Source organism: Camelus dromedarius, chromosome 18 (assembly GCF_036321535.1).
Source record: "Camelus dromedarius isolate mCamDro1 chromosome 18, mCamDro1.pat, whole genome shotgun sequence".
Taxonomy (NCBI): domain Eukaryota; kingdom Metazoa; phylum Chordata; class Mammalia; order Artiodactyla; family Camelidae; genus Camelus; species Camelus dromedarius.
Window position 1 is genome coordinate 19,573,152 of NC_087453.1, and position 17,542 is coordinate 19,590,693.

The 17,542-nt window shown below is 57.1% G+C and overlaps 2 protein-coding genes across 10 annotated transcripts in view; one reads left to right on the top strand and one right to left on the bottom strand.

Moving 5' to 3' along the window:
• Positions 1–9,386, top strand: part of TRPC4AP (transient receptor potential cation channel subfamily C member 4 associated protein) — a 61,995-nt gene extending 52,609 nt beyond the window's left edge. For 2 of the 5 annotated variants that reach the window (XM_031433939.2, XM_031433937.2), the window contains exons 11-19: positions 481–539; positions 2,124–2,225; positions 3,319–3,420; positions 4,488–4,578; positions 5,626–5,766; positions 6,388–6,496; positions 7,098–7,210; positions 8,108–8,314; positions 8,461–9,386. In XM_031433939.2, the coding sequence (XP_031289799.1) occupies positions 481–539; positions 2,124–2,225; positions 3,319–3,420; positions 4,488–4,578; positions 5,626–5,766; positions 6,388–6,496; positions 7,098–7,210; positions 8,108–8,314; positions 8,461–8,598 (1,062 nt within the window). In that variant the 3' untranslated portion in view covers positions 8,599–9,386. Of the gene's footprint in view, positions 1–480; positions 540–2,123; positions 2,226–3,318; positions 3,421–4,487; positions 4,579–5,625; positions 5,767–6,387; positions 6,497–7,097; positions 7,211–7,655; positions 7,885–8,107; positions 8,315–8,460 lie in introns of those variants that run through there. The other 3 variants (XM_031433940.2, XM_031433938.2, XM_031433941.2) reach the window with 2 other exon arrangements.
• The window catches only part of MYH7B (myosin heavy chain 7B), a 40,147-nt gene continuing 31,957 nt past the window's right edge, over positions 9,353–17,542 (bottom strand). For all 5 annotated transcript variants that reach the window (XM_064475740.1, XM_010975165.3, XM_064475742.1 and 2 more), the window contains 19 exons: positions 17,271–17,526; positions 16,095–16,337; positions 15,355–15,531; positions 15,121–15,266; positions 14,672–14,762; positions 14,205–14,594; positions 13,414–13,540; positions 13,207–13,325; positions 12,916–13,112; positions 12,421–12,770; positions 12,136–12,260; positions 11,911–12,026; positions 11,089–11,485; positions 10,885–11,010; positions 10,623–10,793; positions 10,426–10,530; positions 10,259–10,354; positions 9,672–9,809; positions 9,353–9,586 (listed from right to left, as the gene is read on the bottom strand). In XM_064475740.1, coding sequence (XP_064331810.1) covers positions 9,575–9,586; positions 9,672–9,809; positions 10,259–10,354; positions 10,426–10,530; positions 10,623–10,793; positions 10,885–11,010; positions 11,089–11,485; positions 11,911–12,026; positions 12,136–12,260; positions 12,421–12,770; positions 12,916–13,112; positions 13,207–13,325; positions 13,414–13,540; positions 14,205–14,594; positions 14,672–14,762; positions 15,121–15,266; positions 15,355–15,531; positions 16,095–16,337; positions 17,271–17,526 — 3,382 coding nt within the window. In that variant the 3' untranslated portion in view covers positions 9,353–9,574. The remainder of the gene's footprint in view (positions 9,587–9,671; positions 9,810–10,258; positions 10,355–10,425; positions 10,531–10,622; positions 10,794–10,884; positions 11,011–11,088; positions 11,486–11,910; positions 12,027–12,135; positions 12,261–12,420; positions 12,771–12,915; positions 13,113–13,206; positions 13,326–13,413; positions 13,541–14,204; positions 14,595–14,671; positions 14,763–15,120; positions 15,267–15,354; positions 15,532–16,094; positions 16,338–17,270; positions 17,527–17,542) is intronic.

Consider the following 17,542-nt stretch of genomic DNA (forward strand, 5'->3'; position numbering starts at 1 on the left):
CCAAATGTATACACTCCGCAGGCTTTACATGGGCCCATGGTTCTGTCTTGTCCCTGCCGAGCACTGAAACCCAAGTTCTGGCATGAATAAGTCTCATTTCCACTTCTCCACCCTGCCCATAGCTGCCAGCCATCAGCTCTTGTGCTTGCTGCTTTAAACTCGGTCCTTTCTTCTTTTCTAGTTCCAGGGGCTTTTCCTTTCTTTCTTATGAACTAAGCATAAGATTTAAAATAATTTCAGTTACTTTTTACCCAGTACGTTGGGGTGTTTTTAACAGGAGGGGCCCACGTTAGCTTAATCTGCTGTTTGTCAGATGTGGTTCTCAACAAAGGGTTTTTTGACTAAAGAGACATCCTCACTGTGAGTGAGGACAGAGGCTCAGGGGAGCAGAGTGACGCCCAGACTCTCACGAGAGCCTTTTGTTTTCCTTTGGAGCATTGTGACTATGGTTTTAACATCAAGGATGCACATGTATTTTAGGACATCACCTTGAAGATACAGTTTTTGAGGCTTCTCCAGAGTTTCAGCGACCACCACGAGTAAGTACGAGCCATCCCTGGAAGGAGAGTCGTTCCTCTGTCTTACCTCCTCTCTGTTGCATCCGTGACCTCAGCTCAGGAGGAGGACCTGGGAGCCGTGAGAGCCGCGGTCACCTCAGTGTTACCACGTGGGGCTGCACTTCCATGACACTAACAAGAGCTGCCGCTTGTCCAGTGCTTCCTTTATGCCAGGCACCACGCTGAGTTTTCCCTTAGCCCTCATGGCCACCTTGGAAGTGAGTGAGGAAGTTGCTGGCCCCTTGTTATCCTTCAGAGTCAATACATCTCTCACCGTCTGTCTCTCTGAACCAGGAGTGGACAGTGTGGCTATTCACAGGGGCCGGCCGGAACCTCGAATGGCCCAGGTGGGCTGAGTGTTCGCTTACTGAGCAGATAGAATATTATTCACCTGCACGAGGAAGTGTACTCTCTCCCATTTTCACTGAAACACATTCTGCCCTCTCATTTTTTATGTTTCACCCTTTGATGCAGAGTATGTAGGAGAATGATCCTCTGTTTAAGGAAACAGTGCAGGGAAGGGGTGAATGGCAGCTGACCCTTGACCTTGGCATTAGGGAGACCTTGGGGAGCTGGGACACACAGGCAGCTGCTGCTTAGCTCTTTCCAGCTGTTGATGTCCAGGAAACCGGGCCTGCTGTTGCACTGCTTCTGAGTTTTTCCCTCAAGGAAAGCCAGAAACTAAGATTTTTGTGAAAGGTCCTGATTTTTAAGTATTGTTTTAAATTCTTTTAAGTTCATGGGACATGGCCTGAGGACATGTGGCCTCAGGGGCCTTCTCTTCACTACTGTGGTCTGGATCATGTTAACCACTCTTTTTGAGAGGTTCTCTGTCTGAAGGCCTTGAGCTCCAGGAAGTATGTCAGCTCTCTGAAAAAGGCACCAGTATGTTCTGAATGAGTCCCTGTTTTTCTGAGGAATTGGGTCCCTAGCTTTCATCAGACTCTTAAATCTGATGAGTCATGTGCATAAGCTTGGATTTTTTGTATTCTACAGCAGTGCGAAATTGTGGGAATGTTTTTAATGGGAGTAACATGGTCAGGTTCCAGTTTCCTGAAGATTGCTCTGGGTGCTGTGTGGGATCGATGCCTGTGGGGAGACCATGTAGGAAGCTGGTTCTGTCCTCATGATGACAGCATGTGAAGGATGGAGGAGGGAGTGTCACAGCTGACTCAGGCCTACTGGTGGGAATGCTGGAATAGGGCCAGGTTTGAGGAGTGAAATGATGAGTTTGATTTGGACATCATTGAGTTGGAAGTGGCTTTGAGAAATTAAATAGTGTTCAGTGGCAAAAAAAAAATAAAAAGCCTAGAGATGCTAAGGAAAGGGACCTTGTTGGTGGCTGTGGCTAGCAGAGGGTGGGCATGGGGGCTAGGGAGGCTCCCACAGCCTGAGCGCTGCGGGCCACGTGCCCTGCCAAGAGTGCCGGCTCGGGGTAAGTGGTGTTGGGGGCGGTACCTGGGGACTTCCCGGATACTCTCCACAGGAAATGGGCAGGGGACTAGCCCAGTGTTGACTTAGCAGCCCCAGCTCCTGTCCTTTACGCCTCCAAAATGTTTGTTTCAGGAACAAGTACCTACTGCTCAACAACCAAGAGCTGAACGAGCTCAGTGCCATCTCTCTCAAGGCCAACATCCCCGAGGTGGAAGCTGTCCTCAACACTGACAGGTGAGCATGGGTGGGATGCAGCTGTGGCCCACAGCCCACCCTGGCTGCCTGTGTGCCCTGGGGATCACAGACGACTGCACCCAGGTGCTGCTGCGGCATCCCGAGGGCTCCTGTATGCCAGGCAGTGTCCTCACATCACTGCATTATCTCATTGGAGCCCCACAGTAGCCCTCGGAGCGGGGTGCCATCATCACCTCCACTTGACAGATGGAGCAGCAGGGGCTCAGAGAGGTCACCTGTCAAAGGTCATATGTGCTCTGTCCCTTCCCTTGTCACTCACCTTTGTTGACACTCTCCTTTCTTGCCCTCTGCAAAGTCCCTTCAGCTGGGTTATATTTGCCTCACTTTCTGGAGCAGATCAGGGAGGTCACAGGCTCCACAGGGGTCAGGGCTGGGGGAATTATATCCAGCAATAGTAGTTGTAATTCTCCAGCCTTTTGTTTTGTTTTGTTTTTAAGGTAGCAGAACTCTTTGTTCAGTGAGATTGAATATAGCCCCACCCTGATGCCTGGAGTGGATAAAAGTAGAGCTACCCTATTTGAAGAGGGAATTTAAAGGCTCAGAAGCCCAGCCTCCTTGATCCTCTCTCCCCCATGATGCAGTCTGAGTCGTTTCCTCATTTATTGTCTTTGCTTCCTAGACCAGGACTCGGAGGCCCAAAAGCTTGGGTACTTGTCCAGTGCCAGCTGGAGCTCAACCTGGGGCTCAGGGTACTCCCAGCCTGTCCCACAATAGTCACTGACTTTGCCCTATCTGCTAGACTCCTCTGTGGTGTTTCAACCCACTTTTGTTGTAAACAGCCCTCCCTCCAGCAGTTCTGAACCATATGTGACTCTGGATGTGTTTCTGGTCTCTGATCACTTGTCAGTGCGTCTGGGAAGGGAAAGCTGGCCCGAGGTGCGGTGCGAGTGCATTTGACTATTCTTTTCTGAGACTACATGAGTCCTTGGGGTACTCTCGACCCAGGTAGAGCAGGAGGACATCCTGTAGGTTTGGAAGTGTCCCCATGTCCCCACCTATACCAGCAAAGACACCCAGCCCCAGGGCCCCAAGACACAGTTTTTTGGCCCTAACAGCCCCTCCAATCTGCCAGTGTCCCTGTCTATTTCAGGAGTTTGGTGTGTGATGGGAAGAGGGGCTTGTTAACTCGTCTGCTGCAGGTCATGAAGAAGGAGCCAGCCGAGTCATCTTTCAGGTAGGTCTGGGACACACACCTGCCACTCCTGAGGGACCCAAAACCAAGTGTTTCTTACGCTGTTAGAAATACCTCCTTTAGTCAATGGCTTCCACCCCGGACCTCTGGTTGCTGGGCGTTTGACTAGCCTCTCTCCTTGTGTTGCCTCAGCACATACTTATTAGTTTCTGCTGCGTGCCAGCAGTGCATTTCAAGAATTGACCAAGCATTCACCAAGCACCTAGTCTGTGCTGGTGCTGGACAGGTGGAAGAGAAGTAGGAGACACTGTCCCTGCCCACATGGAGTTCCCTGGGTTATGGGAAACAAGCAGGAAAAGAAACCTGTGTGTGGATCGCAGTGTGGAAAGGCCCTGTCCCAGGAGCTGTGGGAGCAAAGGAAAGCCCTTCCCTAGCTGGGCTCTGGTGGGGTGGGCATGGACAGGGAGGGTGTCTCAGAGTTCCTGAGACTCATCTAAGTTGAGTCTTAGAGGCTGTGGACGGGAGTAGCCGGAGAGGGAGGCATTCCATCAAGGCTGGGTGTGAGTGTCAGTAGGCTTCATGCACATGGGTCCCCATCAGCTCAGCCTGCCTAGTCCTGACTCCCCCCAGGGATCCCAGCTCTGCCCTCCAGGGTCAGTCAACATCACCGACCTCTTGTCTAGGACAGGCCATCAGACGTGAACTCAGTAGCCCATCCACACACGTGTGGGGGTCCTGATTGCATACCCGGCCTGTATCCTCTCCTGTATCCTCCTGTTCCCCTGAAAGGGCAGAGCCTAGAGTGTGTTTTCACATGTGACTCGCTGGGCCAGCCCTTTGATCATATGCCGCCTTCTCTGAGACATACAGCTCCTTCCAGACAGAGCCATATAAAGGACTGTTACCTGCTGAGCTGTCAGCACCATGAGGATGAAAACTCTTGATGTGTCCCCAGTGCCCAGTCTGAGGCCTGATGTCTGGTAGATGTTCAGTAAATGTTGGGTAAATGAAAAGGCAGCAGATGTCTCCCAGCCCCTTGGTCAATGGAACATGGGCCAGAAGAGGGCAGCCTTAGCCACGTGGGCCAGGGGTCAACATTTGGGTCGCAGGTTTTGGCAAGCCCGGGCTGTGGAGAGTTTCCTCCGAGGGACCACCTCCTATGCAGACCAGATGTTCCTGCTGAAGCGAGGCCTTCTGGAGGTAATGGCCCGGAGGAGCCAGGGTGTCGGGTGTCCCCTCCCCCAGCCCCCAGCCCTGTGTATTGCTCTCCTGTCCCGAGACCTAGACAGCTGGTCAGAAGCAGACCAGATCTCTCCATCTCAAAATGCCAGTGCAGTGCAGACTGCCCTACTATTTCCCCTGCGTTTTAACAATGGGTTTCCCGTGGGTGCTTAACGGGTGATTGAGGGATGGTAAGAGTCTATAAAGTTATCAGGCAAGACCTTTTGACCCTGAGGATATTTTGCTGCTGATTAAAAGTTAATTTCCCTTTATTGAATGCAGAGAAAGCAAAATTTATAAAGCAGAGAAGGGCAAAATGTCCAAAGCTATAATTGGTTAAAAAAAGGGGGGATACAAACAGGAAAACTGACCCATGAATTATTATAAAATCCATAAGGGAAACAACTGATCAATATTAGTATATACAATTTCAGGACAAAGAAAGAGAAACAGTTTAACTGTCATAGAAAAACTTTATCAGGGAGTTAAATTGCTTTATGTTCATGATAAAAATTCATTGATTTTAGTGTAAACTTTTTCATTCATTAACATAAAGACAAACCATGGGGTCAAATGTGTCATGTGTCCTTAAACCCTCTGCTTCACTTGAATGGCCTCAGTACTCAGACAGTGGCCAGTATTACTTCTGGAGACAGCTCCCCACGCCTGGGAGCTGGAGATCCCTGGCCATCTTGCAGAGGCTTTAGCTCAGACCTGGGCAGGCGAGAGAGATTGTGGCTACGTACCTAACCCCACCCTCACTTCCTGGTGAGGTGTGTCAGGCCTGGCCCTGCCCTTGTTGCCAGCAGCATCCTCAGATGAGAATCTAGACAGGGGAGCAGGTTCCATCAATCTGGATGCTTGCTTGAAGCAAATGTTGTATGGTCTGAGCTACATGCCAGGCCTGGGGGAGGCAGGTGGTGGGCAACTTAGATGAGCGCAGCCTAGGGGCAGCGGCCATGTGCTCTTGGCCTCAGGGACCGGCCACCTTCCTTCCTTCCTTCACCCTGTCTTCCCTGCCCCCAGCACATCCTGTACTGCATTGTGGACAGTGAGTGCAAGTCGAGGGACGTGCTGCAGAGTTACTTTGACCTCCTGGGGGAGCTGATGAAGTTTAATGTTGATGCATTCAAGAGATTCAATAAATACATCAACACTGATGCAAAGGTAAGTCTAACCCAGGGCTCCTCCATGGGGTTTGCTGCATTGTCCGGAAGTGATGTTGGAGTCCTGGTCCTTGCCAGTCTCCAGGTGCTGGTTTTAAATTAGAGAGTCCTGGGGAGTCAGTGGGCAGTCATCAGCAAACATTCATGAGCCCTTGCTCTGTGCCGGGCACTGTGCTAGACCCTGGGTGTACAGGGATCACAGTCTCAGCTGCTCATGGGCAGGTGTGAGGGTGAAGCAGGTGGGCTGTGGAAGTGGTTCTCGTGCAGTGTGGTGGGTACTGTGATGAGCCCCAGAGGGGCAGGGCTGGGCCTGCTGTGTTAGCTCACAGTGGGTGGTGTAGGGGTGTGGCAGAACCCAGCTCATACTAGTGGAAGTGAAAATGAGAGGGGCCTTTAGTGTAAAACGCACTGGACATGGTGTCAAGATCTAGGTTGAGCTCTTCCTGGGGCTGCTTATAAGGAGGTGAAAACAGGTCACCTAGTTTGTCTTGAGTTTGGTCTTCTGGTTGGAAACAGCTGGGCCAGTGTAGGTGGGTGCCCTGCTGTGACTGTACACCCTGAGCCTTGGCCATCCCCAGCCATGAGCCCACCACCTCCCGTTTGAGTCCAGGCTCTGCTCCAGTTCCAGGTGTTCCTGAAGCAGATCAACAGCTCGCTGGTAGACTCCAACATGCTGGTGCGCTGCGTCACTCTGTCCCTGGACCGATTTGAAAACCAGGTGGACATGAAAGGTAGGAAAAAGCTGTAATGCCTGGGTGAGTCAGTCCAGTGTGGCTGCCACACTGGTGTCAAACACCCAGCCTCTAGCAAGGAGACAAATGTCTGGAAGTAGCTGCACCAAACACCCATGTAGTTGGGATCAAGGCGGTGGCTGTCCAGCTGATTTTCTTTGCTGCATTTACTTCTCTCGGTTATCCATGCTTCCTCTGATGAGCATGTGCAACATTTTCATAAAGGTAAAAAAAATTGTTGCCAGAAAATTATAAAAAACAACACACACTCTTCCTCCCTGGCCTGGAATTGCCTGGGATGAGGGGGGACCCTGGTGGTGAAGCCTGGGGAGGGCCTCGGGGAGAGCAGTCCCAGAGGGTGACTGGAGGAAAGGTCGTGGTGAGCTCCTGCTGGGGACTCTAATGAGAGCTCAGGCTTAGTGGGGCTGGCAGGGCAGCTGGAGATTTCTTCCTGCTGCAGCCAGGCTTCTGCAGTACTTTTGACAGCGAGGGCCTCCCAGCTTCAGAGTCAGGGCCCAAGGGGGGCTGGACTAGAAGGCTGGATGTCAGGCCCCAGACCAGCTTCTGAGCCCACTGCTCACACCTCTGCCTCTGTCCCCAGTTGCGGAGGTCCTGTCCGAGTGCCGTCTGCTTGCCTACATATCCCAGGTTCCCACACAGATGTCCTTCCTTTTCCGCCTCATCAACATCATCCATGTGCAGACGCTGACCCAGGTGAGAGGCCCCACAGGCCCGCTGCAGGGAGGGGAGATTGGAAACAGGTACCCTCATCCCCGAGCCACCTTCACCTGGAAGTGCCTTCCCTGAGACCCACTTCTTGGCTCCTAGGAAACCCTCCCAGCTATTCTGAGGACTTTGTCCAATAAGGGATCAGTGCCCCATTTTACAGAAGGGGCCTTGGGAGAAAGCAAGTCTCTAAGGTCACAGATGGTTCAGGGCAGAGTTGGGCTGGGCACTGAGTTCTGACTCCCATCCCGGTGCTCTGAGCCCCGCCTGCTGTGCAGGCTTTGGGGCTGGACCTGATATTGACTCCCACCTCCCGCACCAGGTAACTGTGCGGCTGTCCCTTCCCCAAGCTTCACACCCCTCTTTCTTAAAACAGGGTAATACTATACATCTAGAGGTTGTTCTTTTGTTCCTTCATCTAACAAACATTTAGCGAGGCGAGGCCCTGGGCTGGGGGCGCACAGTGAACAAAACAGACCGAGACGCTTCCCTCGTGAAGCTGGCAGTCAGGTGCTGAGTGAAGGAAGGTGAGCTGCCTGCATCTGGTGCGTGTGCCTAGCCGCCCAGGGATGGAATTTCCCGGGAAGAAGCGGCACCTGAACTGGTCCTAGAGGAAGAGTGGCTCTAACTGGCCTGATAATGATGTTCCCACCGGGGTGGGGTGGGTGGGGTGAGGGACTGGGACGGTGCTTAGGGTGGGATGCTGGCAGTGCTGGCATCATTCCTTTCCCCAGCTTTCTGTCAGCTTTGTGCAGGGGCAGCTCAGCACATGGCCTGTGGACTCTGCCAGAGACACCTGCCTCCCTGCCCAGTGGCAGCCCAGGTCCACCGGGAGCCCCTGGGGCTGCTGGCACCCACCTGACCCAGACGGCCTGGTCCTTGCAGGAAAACGTCAGCTGCCTCAACACCAGCCTGGTGATCCTGATGCTGGCCCGACGGAAAGAGCGGCTGCCCCTGTACCTGCGGCTGCTGCAGCGAATGGAACACAGCAAGAAGTATCCCGGCTTCCTGCTCAACAACTTCCACAACCTGCTGCGCTTCTGGCAGCAGCATTACCTGCACAAGGACAAAGACAGCACCTGCCTAGAGAACGTGAGTGCCCTCGAGGGTGCGCAGTCCCCGCCTGGGCCCTGTGACAGGTGGCTCTTTGTCCCCTCACCTAGGCCCTCCCCGTGGGATTCCGGGCTTGACCTGGGTCCTCCAGGTGCACCCCCCCCAGCCCCTCTCTCTTCACCCAGAGCTCCTGCATCAGCTTCTCATACTGGAAGGAGACCGTGTCCATCCTTTTGAACCCAGACCGCCAGTCACCCTCTGCCCTTGTCAGCTACATTGAGGAGCCCTACATGGACATAGACAGGGACTTCACCGAAGAGTGATCTTGGGCCAGGCCTCGGGAGGCTGCTGGGCCTGGGCCAGCGCGAGTGACCATGGGTACGCGTGCCTCACGCCCTGCCCTGTCCCCACCCTTCCCCTGCCTCCCCGCTGCTCTGCCTGCCCCAGGTCTTCAGGTACAGGCTTGGTGAGAGGGAGCGTCTAGAAGCCCTTGGCCCCTGGGTCTGGGGGCCCCAGGTCGTTGGGGAACCTCATTTCCCTCAAGATCTCCATGATGAGGACAGGGGCACTATGCTCACCCTTCCTTGAGAACCCTGGGTCCCTGGCCCACCCAGAGGAAAGGGGACTTTTAACAATAGCTCTGTCTGAGCTCCTGCCCAGTCTCTTGGCTGTCAGTCCTGGGGTGGGGAGGGAGATACGGGCACCCTCCCCCAATCTGTGAGCCAACTTGCCCTGGCCTTTGGACCCAGGCAAAGGCTTCTGAGCACCCCCTGGGCAGGGGTGGGGGAAACCAGAGAATGCTACCTTCCCCCAAGCCTGCCCATCTGCCCCTCCCTCGTTTTCCTTTAGCTCCTGTTTCTGTTTGCTCATTGGCCGCTGTGTTCATCCCAGGGGGTTCCTTCCTCAGAAGTGGGAGGGGGGAGTCTTTTCCTTCCATCCCTTGGGGCACTGGTGGCTGTGCCCTGCCCCCACCCCAGCGCAGGGTCTCCTGCCTGAGCCCGCCTGCACAGGAGCCTGCCTAGGAGCACACCCTGGCCCCTCCTTGTGTTGCCAATTTATTAACAACAAATAAACCAATTAAATGGAGACTATTAAAGAACTTTATTTTAAATGACTGATGTGGACCTGACTTTTGTCCAGGGGACCACGTGCTCCCCTCCCGGACCCCAGAGAATGAGAAGGAACCCAGTTGGAACTGCAGACGTGTTAACTCGAGGTGTAGCAGGGCTTGGAACTGCCAAGGCTCCAGCAGATGTGGGCGAACAGAGACCAGGATCAGGGTGGGGCAGACAGCAGGTATCACTCCTTGTGCTGAGGGGAAAGGGGTGCCTGAGTGAGCTGCACCACCTGCCCCCCAGGCAGAGGGCAGGGTGGGTGCCCCACATCACCCCCTTACCTTGGGGCCCAGGGCATCCCGGGTCCGTGCCCGCAGCTTGTTGGCCTGGGTTTCCGCTATGTCGGCCCGCTCCTCCGCATCATCCAGTTCATGCTGGGCCTTCCGATACTTGGCCAGGTTAGTGCTGGCCTGCTGCTCCTGGGGGCACAGGTCTGGTAACGGAGATGGCACCCCCAGAAAGGGGCTGGCTGCTCCTGGCCTTCAACTCTGCTCCCATCACTCAATGCAGCCCTTCTCCCCCCCTCACCAGCATCCAACTGCAGGAAGGGAGAGGGTTGAGCTTCTCCTTCCAGAGGTGCCCACATGCCCAACCTGGCCTGGAAGGGAAAGCATGTGTCCCTGCAGAGACAGAGCTAGGTCTTGTCTCCTGCTGGAGCTGTTAGAAACTTGTCTGTCTCCTAGCTGGGACAGTGGGGTCACTGAACAGGGTCACTGCCCCTGCCTATACACAAAACCAACGCTGGGGAAACTGGCCTAGAGATGGAGCAGGGATGACCACTCCAGAGCCTGGGGCAAGCCGCTGAGGTTGGGTGACCAGACATCTTGACCAGTACTAGGCCTCAGGTGCCCAGACCCAGTGCACTCACCGCCTCTTCAAACTGACGTTTGTAGCTCTTAACCTTGCTCTGCAGCTTGTCCACCAGGTCCTGCATGCGAGCCAGGTTCTTCCTGTCCTCCTCGGCCTGGGCAGGCAAAGGGGATTCAGGTTTGGCCTGCACCAGGCCCGCCCCTCGAGGTAGACCCAGGCACCCACCTGGTATGCGAGCTCCTTGACCCGGCGCTCGTGTTTCCTCACCCCCTTGAGGGCCTCAGTGTGCTTCTTCTGCTCTGCGTCAAGCTCGGCCTCCAGCTCCCGTACCTGCGAGCAGCCAGTGTGTGGGCCTGGTGCACGGAGCCTGCCCCTGGGCCAGCCCACCCTGCAGGGGAAGGGATTGAGAGGGCCACACACACCTTGGCCTCCAGCTTCTGCACCTGCTTCTTCCCACCACGGAGGGCAGCTTGTTCTGCCTCCTCAAGCCGTGCCTGCAGCTCCCGCACGGTCTGTTCCAGTGTCTTCTTCATCCGTTCCAAGTGTGCGCTCGTGTCCTGCTCCTTTTTCAGCTCCTCTGCCATCATGGCCGCCTGTGTGGGAGGAGGTGGCATGGTTGGGAGGTTAAAGTCACTTTGGACTCTGCTGCAGGCCCCCCCAGCTCCCGCCCCAGCCCAGGCTCACGTCGGTGATGGCCTTTTTGGCCTTCTCCTCGGCTTCCCGCCTTTCCTGGGCAGCCTCCTCTACCTCCCCGCTCAGCTGGGCCAAATCCACCTCTAACTTCTTTTTCTGGTTCAGGAGGCCTGTGTTCTGGGGGGAGGCAGAGCTTCAGAGTCAGCCTGCAGGCTGCTGCCGCACACACCCCTGTGAACCCCCCCCAACTCCTACCTGTGAATGAAGGAGGTTGAGGCGCTCAGTGGCCTCCAGCAGCTCCTGTTCTGCCAGCCGCCGGCTGCGCTCGCCCTGCTCCAGGGTAGCCCGCAGCTCTTCCAGCTCCGCAGCCAGCAGGGCGGCCCTCCGCTCCAGGGCCTGTGCCTGCTCTCGGAGCTCAGCTGCCAGCCGCTGCTCCTCATCCCGCCCCGCCTGCTCCTCCTTGAGTTGGGCCTGCAGCAGCCGCGTGGCTGCCTGTGCCTCCGTGGCCTGGCGGGTAGCATGGCCCAGCTGCAGCTCCAGGTCGTTAAGGTCACCCTCCATCTTCTTCTTGAGCCGCAGTGCCTCGTTGCGGGCCCGAGTCTCTGCATCCAGGGAGGCCTGCAGGGACTCTACTGCCCGCTGGTGGTTGCGCCTGTGGTTGGAAAGGACGAAAGGGAGGGGTCGTGGCCTGTGAGAAGGGGGTGGGCACAGGTACCACACCTGCTCTTACAAGTGCCCAAGGAAGGTTAGAAACACGAACCCATTTGGGGAGTAAGTAACTCGTCCCTCCCTGCTTTCCAGCCCCTTGTGACTGTCTATTGCCCATCAGAGCAAGTTCAAGGACAAGAGGGAGGCTTCAGAGAAGAGACGGACAGAACTCTGGCTCCCCCTACTGCGTAACCTTGGACAATTAACTTTGGCCTTTCCAAGGTTCACCCTAAACCAGACAATAATCTCCACCTGAGGAAGTTGGAGGGGGACGACTAGGTGCCAGGCCACTTGCACAGTGGGGCTCAGCCAACAGTGCCTGCCCTCCTGCTCTCAGGTGGTTGGGATGGGGGTGCTGTGGGCCTGCACCTCAGGTTAGTGCACTCCTCGTCTTTCTCTGCCAGTTTCCGGTCCACTTCAGCCTTGACCTGGGAAAGCTCCAGCTGGATCCGCAGAGTCTTGGTCTCCTCCAGCTCCAGGGTCCCCTGAGGTGCAGAGCAGGCAGTGTGGCGTGGGAGCCATGAGTGTGTGTGGAGGGGGGATGCCAGGAGCAGCAGGTTGGTGTCTACCCTGTCCCTGTAGCCAGCCCCTGACCTCAGCCTCCTCCAGTGCAGCCTGGAGCTCGCTCTTCTCCCCTTCCAGCGCCTTCTTGGCTTTCTCCAGCTCCTGGATGCTCTTCCCGCTGAGGCTGACCTGGTCCGTGAGGTCACTGATCTCCTCTGCAGAGTGGACAGGTCACTGAGTGCCAGTCCCATGGCTCATGCTCTGACCCAGTCACTTCCATCACCCCTAATTCCAGGGTGACTCCACCCAGGCACCCTGTGTGACTCCGAGGGACTCCCAGTGACCCCAGAGCTCTGACCCTGGGGTGGGTCGTACCCTGCAGGTTCTTGTTCTCTCGCCTGAGTGTCTCCAGGGCCTCAAGAGCCTCCTCGTGACTGTGCCGCAGCCGGAAGAGCTCAGTGCCCAGGCCGCGGGCCTCCCTCTGCGCCGCCTCCAACTCCCGCTGCATCTCCTCCTCCTGCCGCCGCCGCTCTTCCAACGCCCGCTCCAAGTGCCGCTGCTTCTTGTCCAGCGCGGCTGCCGCCGAGGTGGCCCGCTCCAGTTCCAGGGTCACGTCCTCCGACTCTGTCTGCAGCCGCAGCTTGGCCTTCTCCAGCGATGAGCACTTGGCATGAGCAGCCTCTACTCCCTCCTCTGCCTCCTGCAGCCGCAGCGCCAGCTTCTTTCTAGGCCATGGGAGCAGACAGGACATGGACGAGCAGCCGCGGGAGGTTGGCAGAAGAATGAGCCCAACATCTCCCCTCACCCCAGCGGCTCAGAGGTGCAGGCGTCACCCCTGTGTGGTGATGGCCTGCCTAGCAAGGCACTCACTTGGCTTCCTCCAGCTCCTCAGTCCTCTGAATGGCATCTGCCTCATACTTGCTCCTCCACTGAGCCACCTCGGCGTTGGCCTTGGACAGCAGCCGCTGCAGCTCAGCCTGAGCCTCGGCCTCCTCCTCATGCTGCTCCCGCAGGAGGTCACAGTCATGCCTTAAGGCCTGCACAGCATGGGCCAGTGCACTCTTGGCCTGCAGAGACCCCGGTGACCTCAGCATCAGGCTGGGCCGGAGGTCCCTGAGCCCACCCACAGAGCTGCTCTGTGGCAGATAAAGGCCAGTCTACCTTGCTCTCCTCCTCCAGCTGCCTCCGCAGCTCCTCCAGGCTCTGGGTGGCCAAGGCCTTCCCACGGCTCAGCTGGCTAATCAGAGACTCCTTCTCCTCAAGCAGGCGACTCAGCTCCCCTGCAGGCCAAGGGGTGAGCCAGCAGGTCAGGTGGGTGAGGGGCAGCACCAAGGCCCAGCATGGCCCCAACCCAGCCCCTGGCCTCACCACTCTCAGTTTGGAGCCGCCCACGCTGGGTGCTTGCATCTACCAGTTGCCGCTGCAGCTCCTCCACCTTGATCTTGGCCTCACTCAGCTGATCCTCATAAGCCCGGCACAGCTTCTCTGCACTGGCCTGGGGTCCAGGGTCAGGGATCAGAACAGGTTTGTGACTCACAGGGCAGGAATCTAGTACTGCCAATCAGACTGGGACCCAGGGTCAGGAAGTAGAAGGCTAGACACGGGCCCAGGAATCAAAGGGACAGCAGAACCCCAAGTTCAGGGTCAGTGGTTCTACTGCTGGACTATGGCTTAAAAGATGAGTGTCAAAAGTGAGAGGGCTGGACTAGTCCCATGGCCAGTGGGTCAAGGTGAGGTTAGGATACTGAAGTCCAAAATCAGCTGGGGACAGTGGTCAGAGGTCTTTTGTCAAGATCAGGTGGTACAAAGGTCAGGGGTCATGGTTGGGTGCTGGTATTCAGGACAGGTATTAGGTCAGAATTCAGAGGCTGAGGACTGAAGATGGATGCTGGGTCAAAAATCACCAGGAGTCAGGGCATAGAGTTTAGGAGGTAGGGTTTGAGGTCAGGACTTTGGTGGGGTTTGGATTGAGTATCAGAGTACCATGTGAATGGGTCAGGAGTCAGGGTCAGGTACAGGGTCAGGACTAGTGTGGAGTCAGATTGGCATGGGGTGGCAAGGGTCAGTGGGTCGAGTTAACTGCTGGAGTCAGGATTGGTTTAGTCGGGATAGGATGCTAGCATCAGGTCAGAGGTTGGAATCAGAAGGGAGGCAGACACCTTGCCACGAGCCAGAGTTTCAACACTGGCCCCCAGGTCATCCACCTCCATGCGGAGATCACTCTTCTCTTTTTCTAGCTTCTGCCGCACCCGCTGCAGGCTGTCCACCTGCTCGCCCAGCTCTGCCGCGCTCTCCGCCTGCTTGCGCCGCAGGGCAGCCACCGTGGCCTCATGCCGCAGGGCCGCCTCCTCCAGTTCCCGCCGCAGCCGTCCCAGCTCGGCCTCACGCTTCCGGCAGCCCTCGCGCTGCCCCGCAGACGCGCCGCCAGCCTCCTCCAGCCGTTCACTCAGCTCCTCCAACTCCCGGGCTGCCTCAGCCCGCTGCTTCTCCACGCGGGCCCGGGCCGCCCGTTCCGCCTCTAGCTCCTCTTCCAGCTCCTCCGCCCGAGCCTGGGGACAGGCAGGTGGCAGTGTCACCTCTGTGGGCCTCTTACCCTCATCCCTGCCGGCCCCCATCCCTCACACACCTGCAGCTCCTTGATCTTCTTCTGCAGCTGGGCTCCAAGGAGCTGCTCGTCCTCCACCCGCAGGTTCAGCTGACTCAGCTCAGAGTCCTTTCTAGAGGTCACAGGGTGGGTGTGAGCCAGCCCAGGTCCTAACTTTCATCAACCGGCCTGGGGCCCTCGGGACCCGCCGTCAGTTGACTCCCAGCCTGAGGCACTGTGCCCAGAGCCACCTAAGTGACCTCATCCCTGTGTTCCCTCTCCAGTCCCAGCCCTGGAGCCTGGCCCTCAGTCCAGGGAGGGCAGGACACTACTCTCTACACTCTAGTGACCCCCACCTCTGAACCCTTCACGTTCAGCGTCTGCAGTGAGGTGGGACTGACTGGGGCCCAGGGGAACTGAGAAGCCAGGTGCAGGCTCAGGAGGTGCCCTGCCTGTCAGGAGGTGGGGTCTGCGGCCCTCCCCACACCTACTTCTTGAGTTTCTCCTCCAGCTGCTGCTTGTCCTGGGCAGCGTCTGTCACCGACTCCTGCGTCAGTTTCAGGTCCCCCTCGAGCTTGCGTCTGGCCCGCTCCGTGTCCATGCGCAGCTTCTTCTCTTGCTCTAGGGAGCACTCCAGCTGCAGAGAGGGACAGGGTGGGTGGGCTCAGCCACCGTCCAGCCGTCTTGGCCCCACCGCACAGCACCCTGCTCTGGCCCCAACTCACATCTTCCACCTGCTGCTCCAGCCGGAGCTTGGCCTTGGCCAGTGCGCTCACACGATCCTCCTCAGCCTGCAGGTCACCCAGGGCCTGCTGGTGGGCCTCCTGCAATGCCTTCTTCTCCTTGGTCAGTCGGGCCACCGACTCGTCCAGCGCCGCCATCTCCTCTGTCAGGTTCTTCACCTGTGCAGGGGCCAGGGTCACCACGGGGACACCACTCTCTAACTCGGGTCTGAGCAGCCACCACACCATGTCTCAGCAACCACCCCTTCCAGCCAGGGAAACTCGGGCAAGTCACTTCAGTCCAAGCCTAAGTTTCTTCATCCTTAAGGGATGACTACATAGCATCCTCCTCGAGTGGTACTGAGGGATTCATGAGCAAATGCTCACAAAGCCCTCTGCACAGTGTCTGGCCCAGAGTGAGAGATCGATAGATGGCAGCTAGTGTGGGCTCAGCAGGTGTTCAACCAGCTGTTTCCTAGTCAGGGCCTCCTCAGTGAGCACCTGTGAGGACCTGAATAAGCAGCTTACCCCACTGAGCAAAGGCTACTTACACACTGAATCCTTGCCCACCCTAATGAGGGAAGTGCTGCAGTTAACCCCATTTGACAGATTAGGAAATTGAGGCCCACAGAGAGGAAGAGACCCGCCCAAGGCCACACAGCAGGGGCCTGACAGAACCAGGAGGGGGACCTGCAGCCACCTGGCCCCTCAGCCAGCCCCCTGGCTCTGGGCCCTTCCCACACCTTATTCTCCGTGGCTTGCTTCTCCTTCTCAGCCTTTGCCAGCGTCAGCTCCAGGTCATCGATGTCCTTCTTGAGCTCCGTGCACTCATCCTCCAGCTTGCGCCGGCGGGCAGCCAGGTCAGCATTCACCTCCTCCTCGTCCTCCAGCCGCTCGCTCAGCTCCTTCACCTTCGCCTCGAGCTGCACCTTGGACTTGATTAGCAAGTGGCAGCGCTCCTCGGCATCCGCCAGGTTGTCCTGCTCCTGGATGGGGATGCAGAATGGGGCAGAGTCAAGGCGGGTCCAGCTGAGGGACACCAGGCCAGGCCCCAGAGAAGGAAGCTCGTTTGTCTGTGCAAAGGTCTGACATACGCTCACTTGGGCTCTGGGTCCAAGGGATGCCGAAGACCTGCTCTTGGCCCTGAAGGGGTTCAGGTGTGGTGGGATGAGGACTCGGGTAGAGGGATGGACAGGCAGCAAGAGGGGAATGTTAGATAGGCTGGGGGTAACCCAGAGTGAGGCTCTAGGAGGGAAGCCAGCTGCCAGCTCTGCCCACACTGGGCTGAGGGGTGAGGGTGGGGAGGGCCCTGCATGGCCACACAGGGGCTCGAGTTCTCTGCCACCACATGCTCCTCACTGCCAGGCTGCATAACCATCTCCTCCTCTAAGTGAGTGTGTAAGCTCAGGCTTGTCTGTCTTCCCACCAATGTCACCAGAGATACTGGGGGTGCCTGACACTCAGTATTTGCTGAAGGAAGGAATGGCTCTGTGGACTTGGAGAGACTCCAGACCCCTGCTCTCTGCCTTCAGGTTATTATTGCTACCAGCTGCCTGGGTTCCTGTGGCCCCTAACCAGAGAAGGGAGCACGAGTCTGTCTCAGGGATGGACAGGTGGGGAGATGGGGCTCCACTGCAGCTTTAGCAGGAAGCCAAATGGCAGATGGAGTGGGAGCATCAGGACACATGGAGAGACTGGGTAGGGAGGCTGGGAACGTGGGAAGCTGCACCGTGGCCTGAGCCCACAGGCACCTCTGGAATCAGAAGGAAGCTCCAGGGAAGGCCTGAGCATGCCAGGTCCGCCCCAGCCAGGGATCTGGTTGTGGTATTTCCTGGGAGCAGCCTGGGGTTCTTTTTGAGGGTGCCAGGGGACATCGAGTGACAGAAGGAAACACCTCCCCCTTCCGCTTCCCCACTCACTGCCTGCAGCTGCAGGGCCAGGTCATTCTTCTCCTGGGTGACACTGACGTGCGTCTCCTCCAGCTCCTGGCGCTTGGCCTCAGCAGCGGCCAGCACCCCTCGCAGCCCCCGCAGCTCTGCCCGCAGGGCCGCCAGCTCCTCCTCGGCCTGCGCCGAGCGCAGCAGTGGCTTCATCTTGAAAAAGAGCTTCATCCATGACCAATTCTTGACGGCATTGAAGGCACGGATGTTCCACTGGATGGTGAAGAGGGCATCCCTGGGGAGAGGCAGCC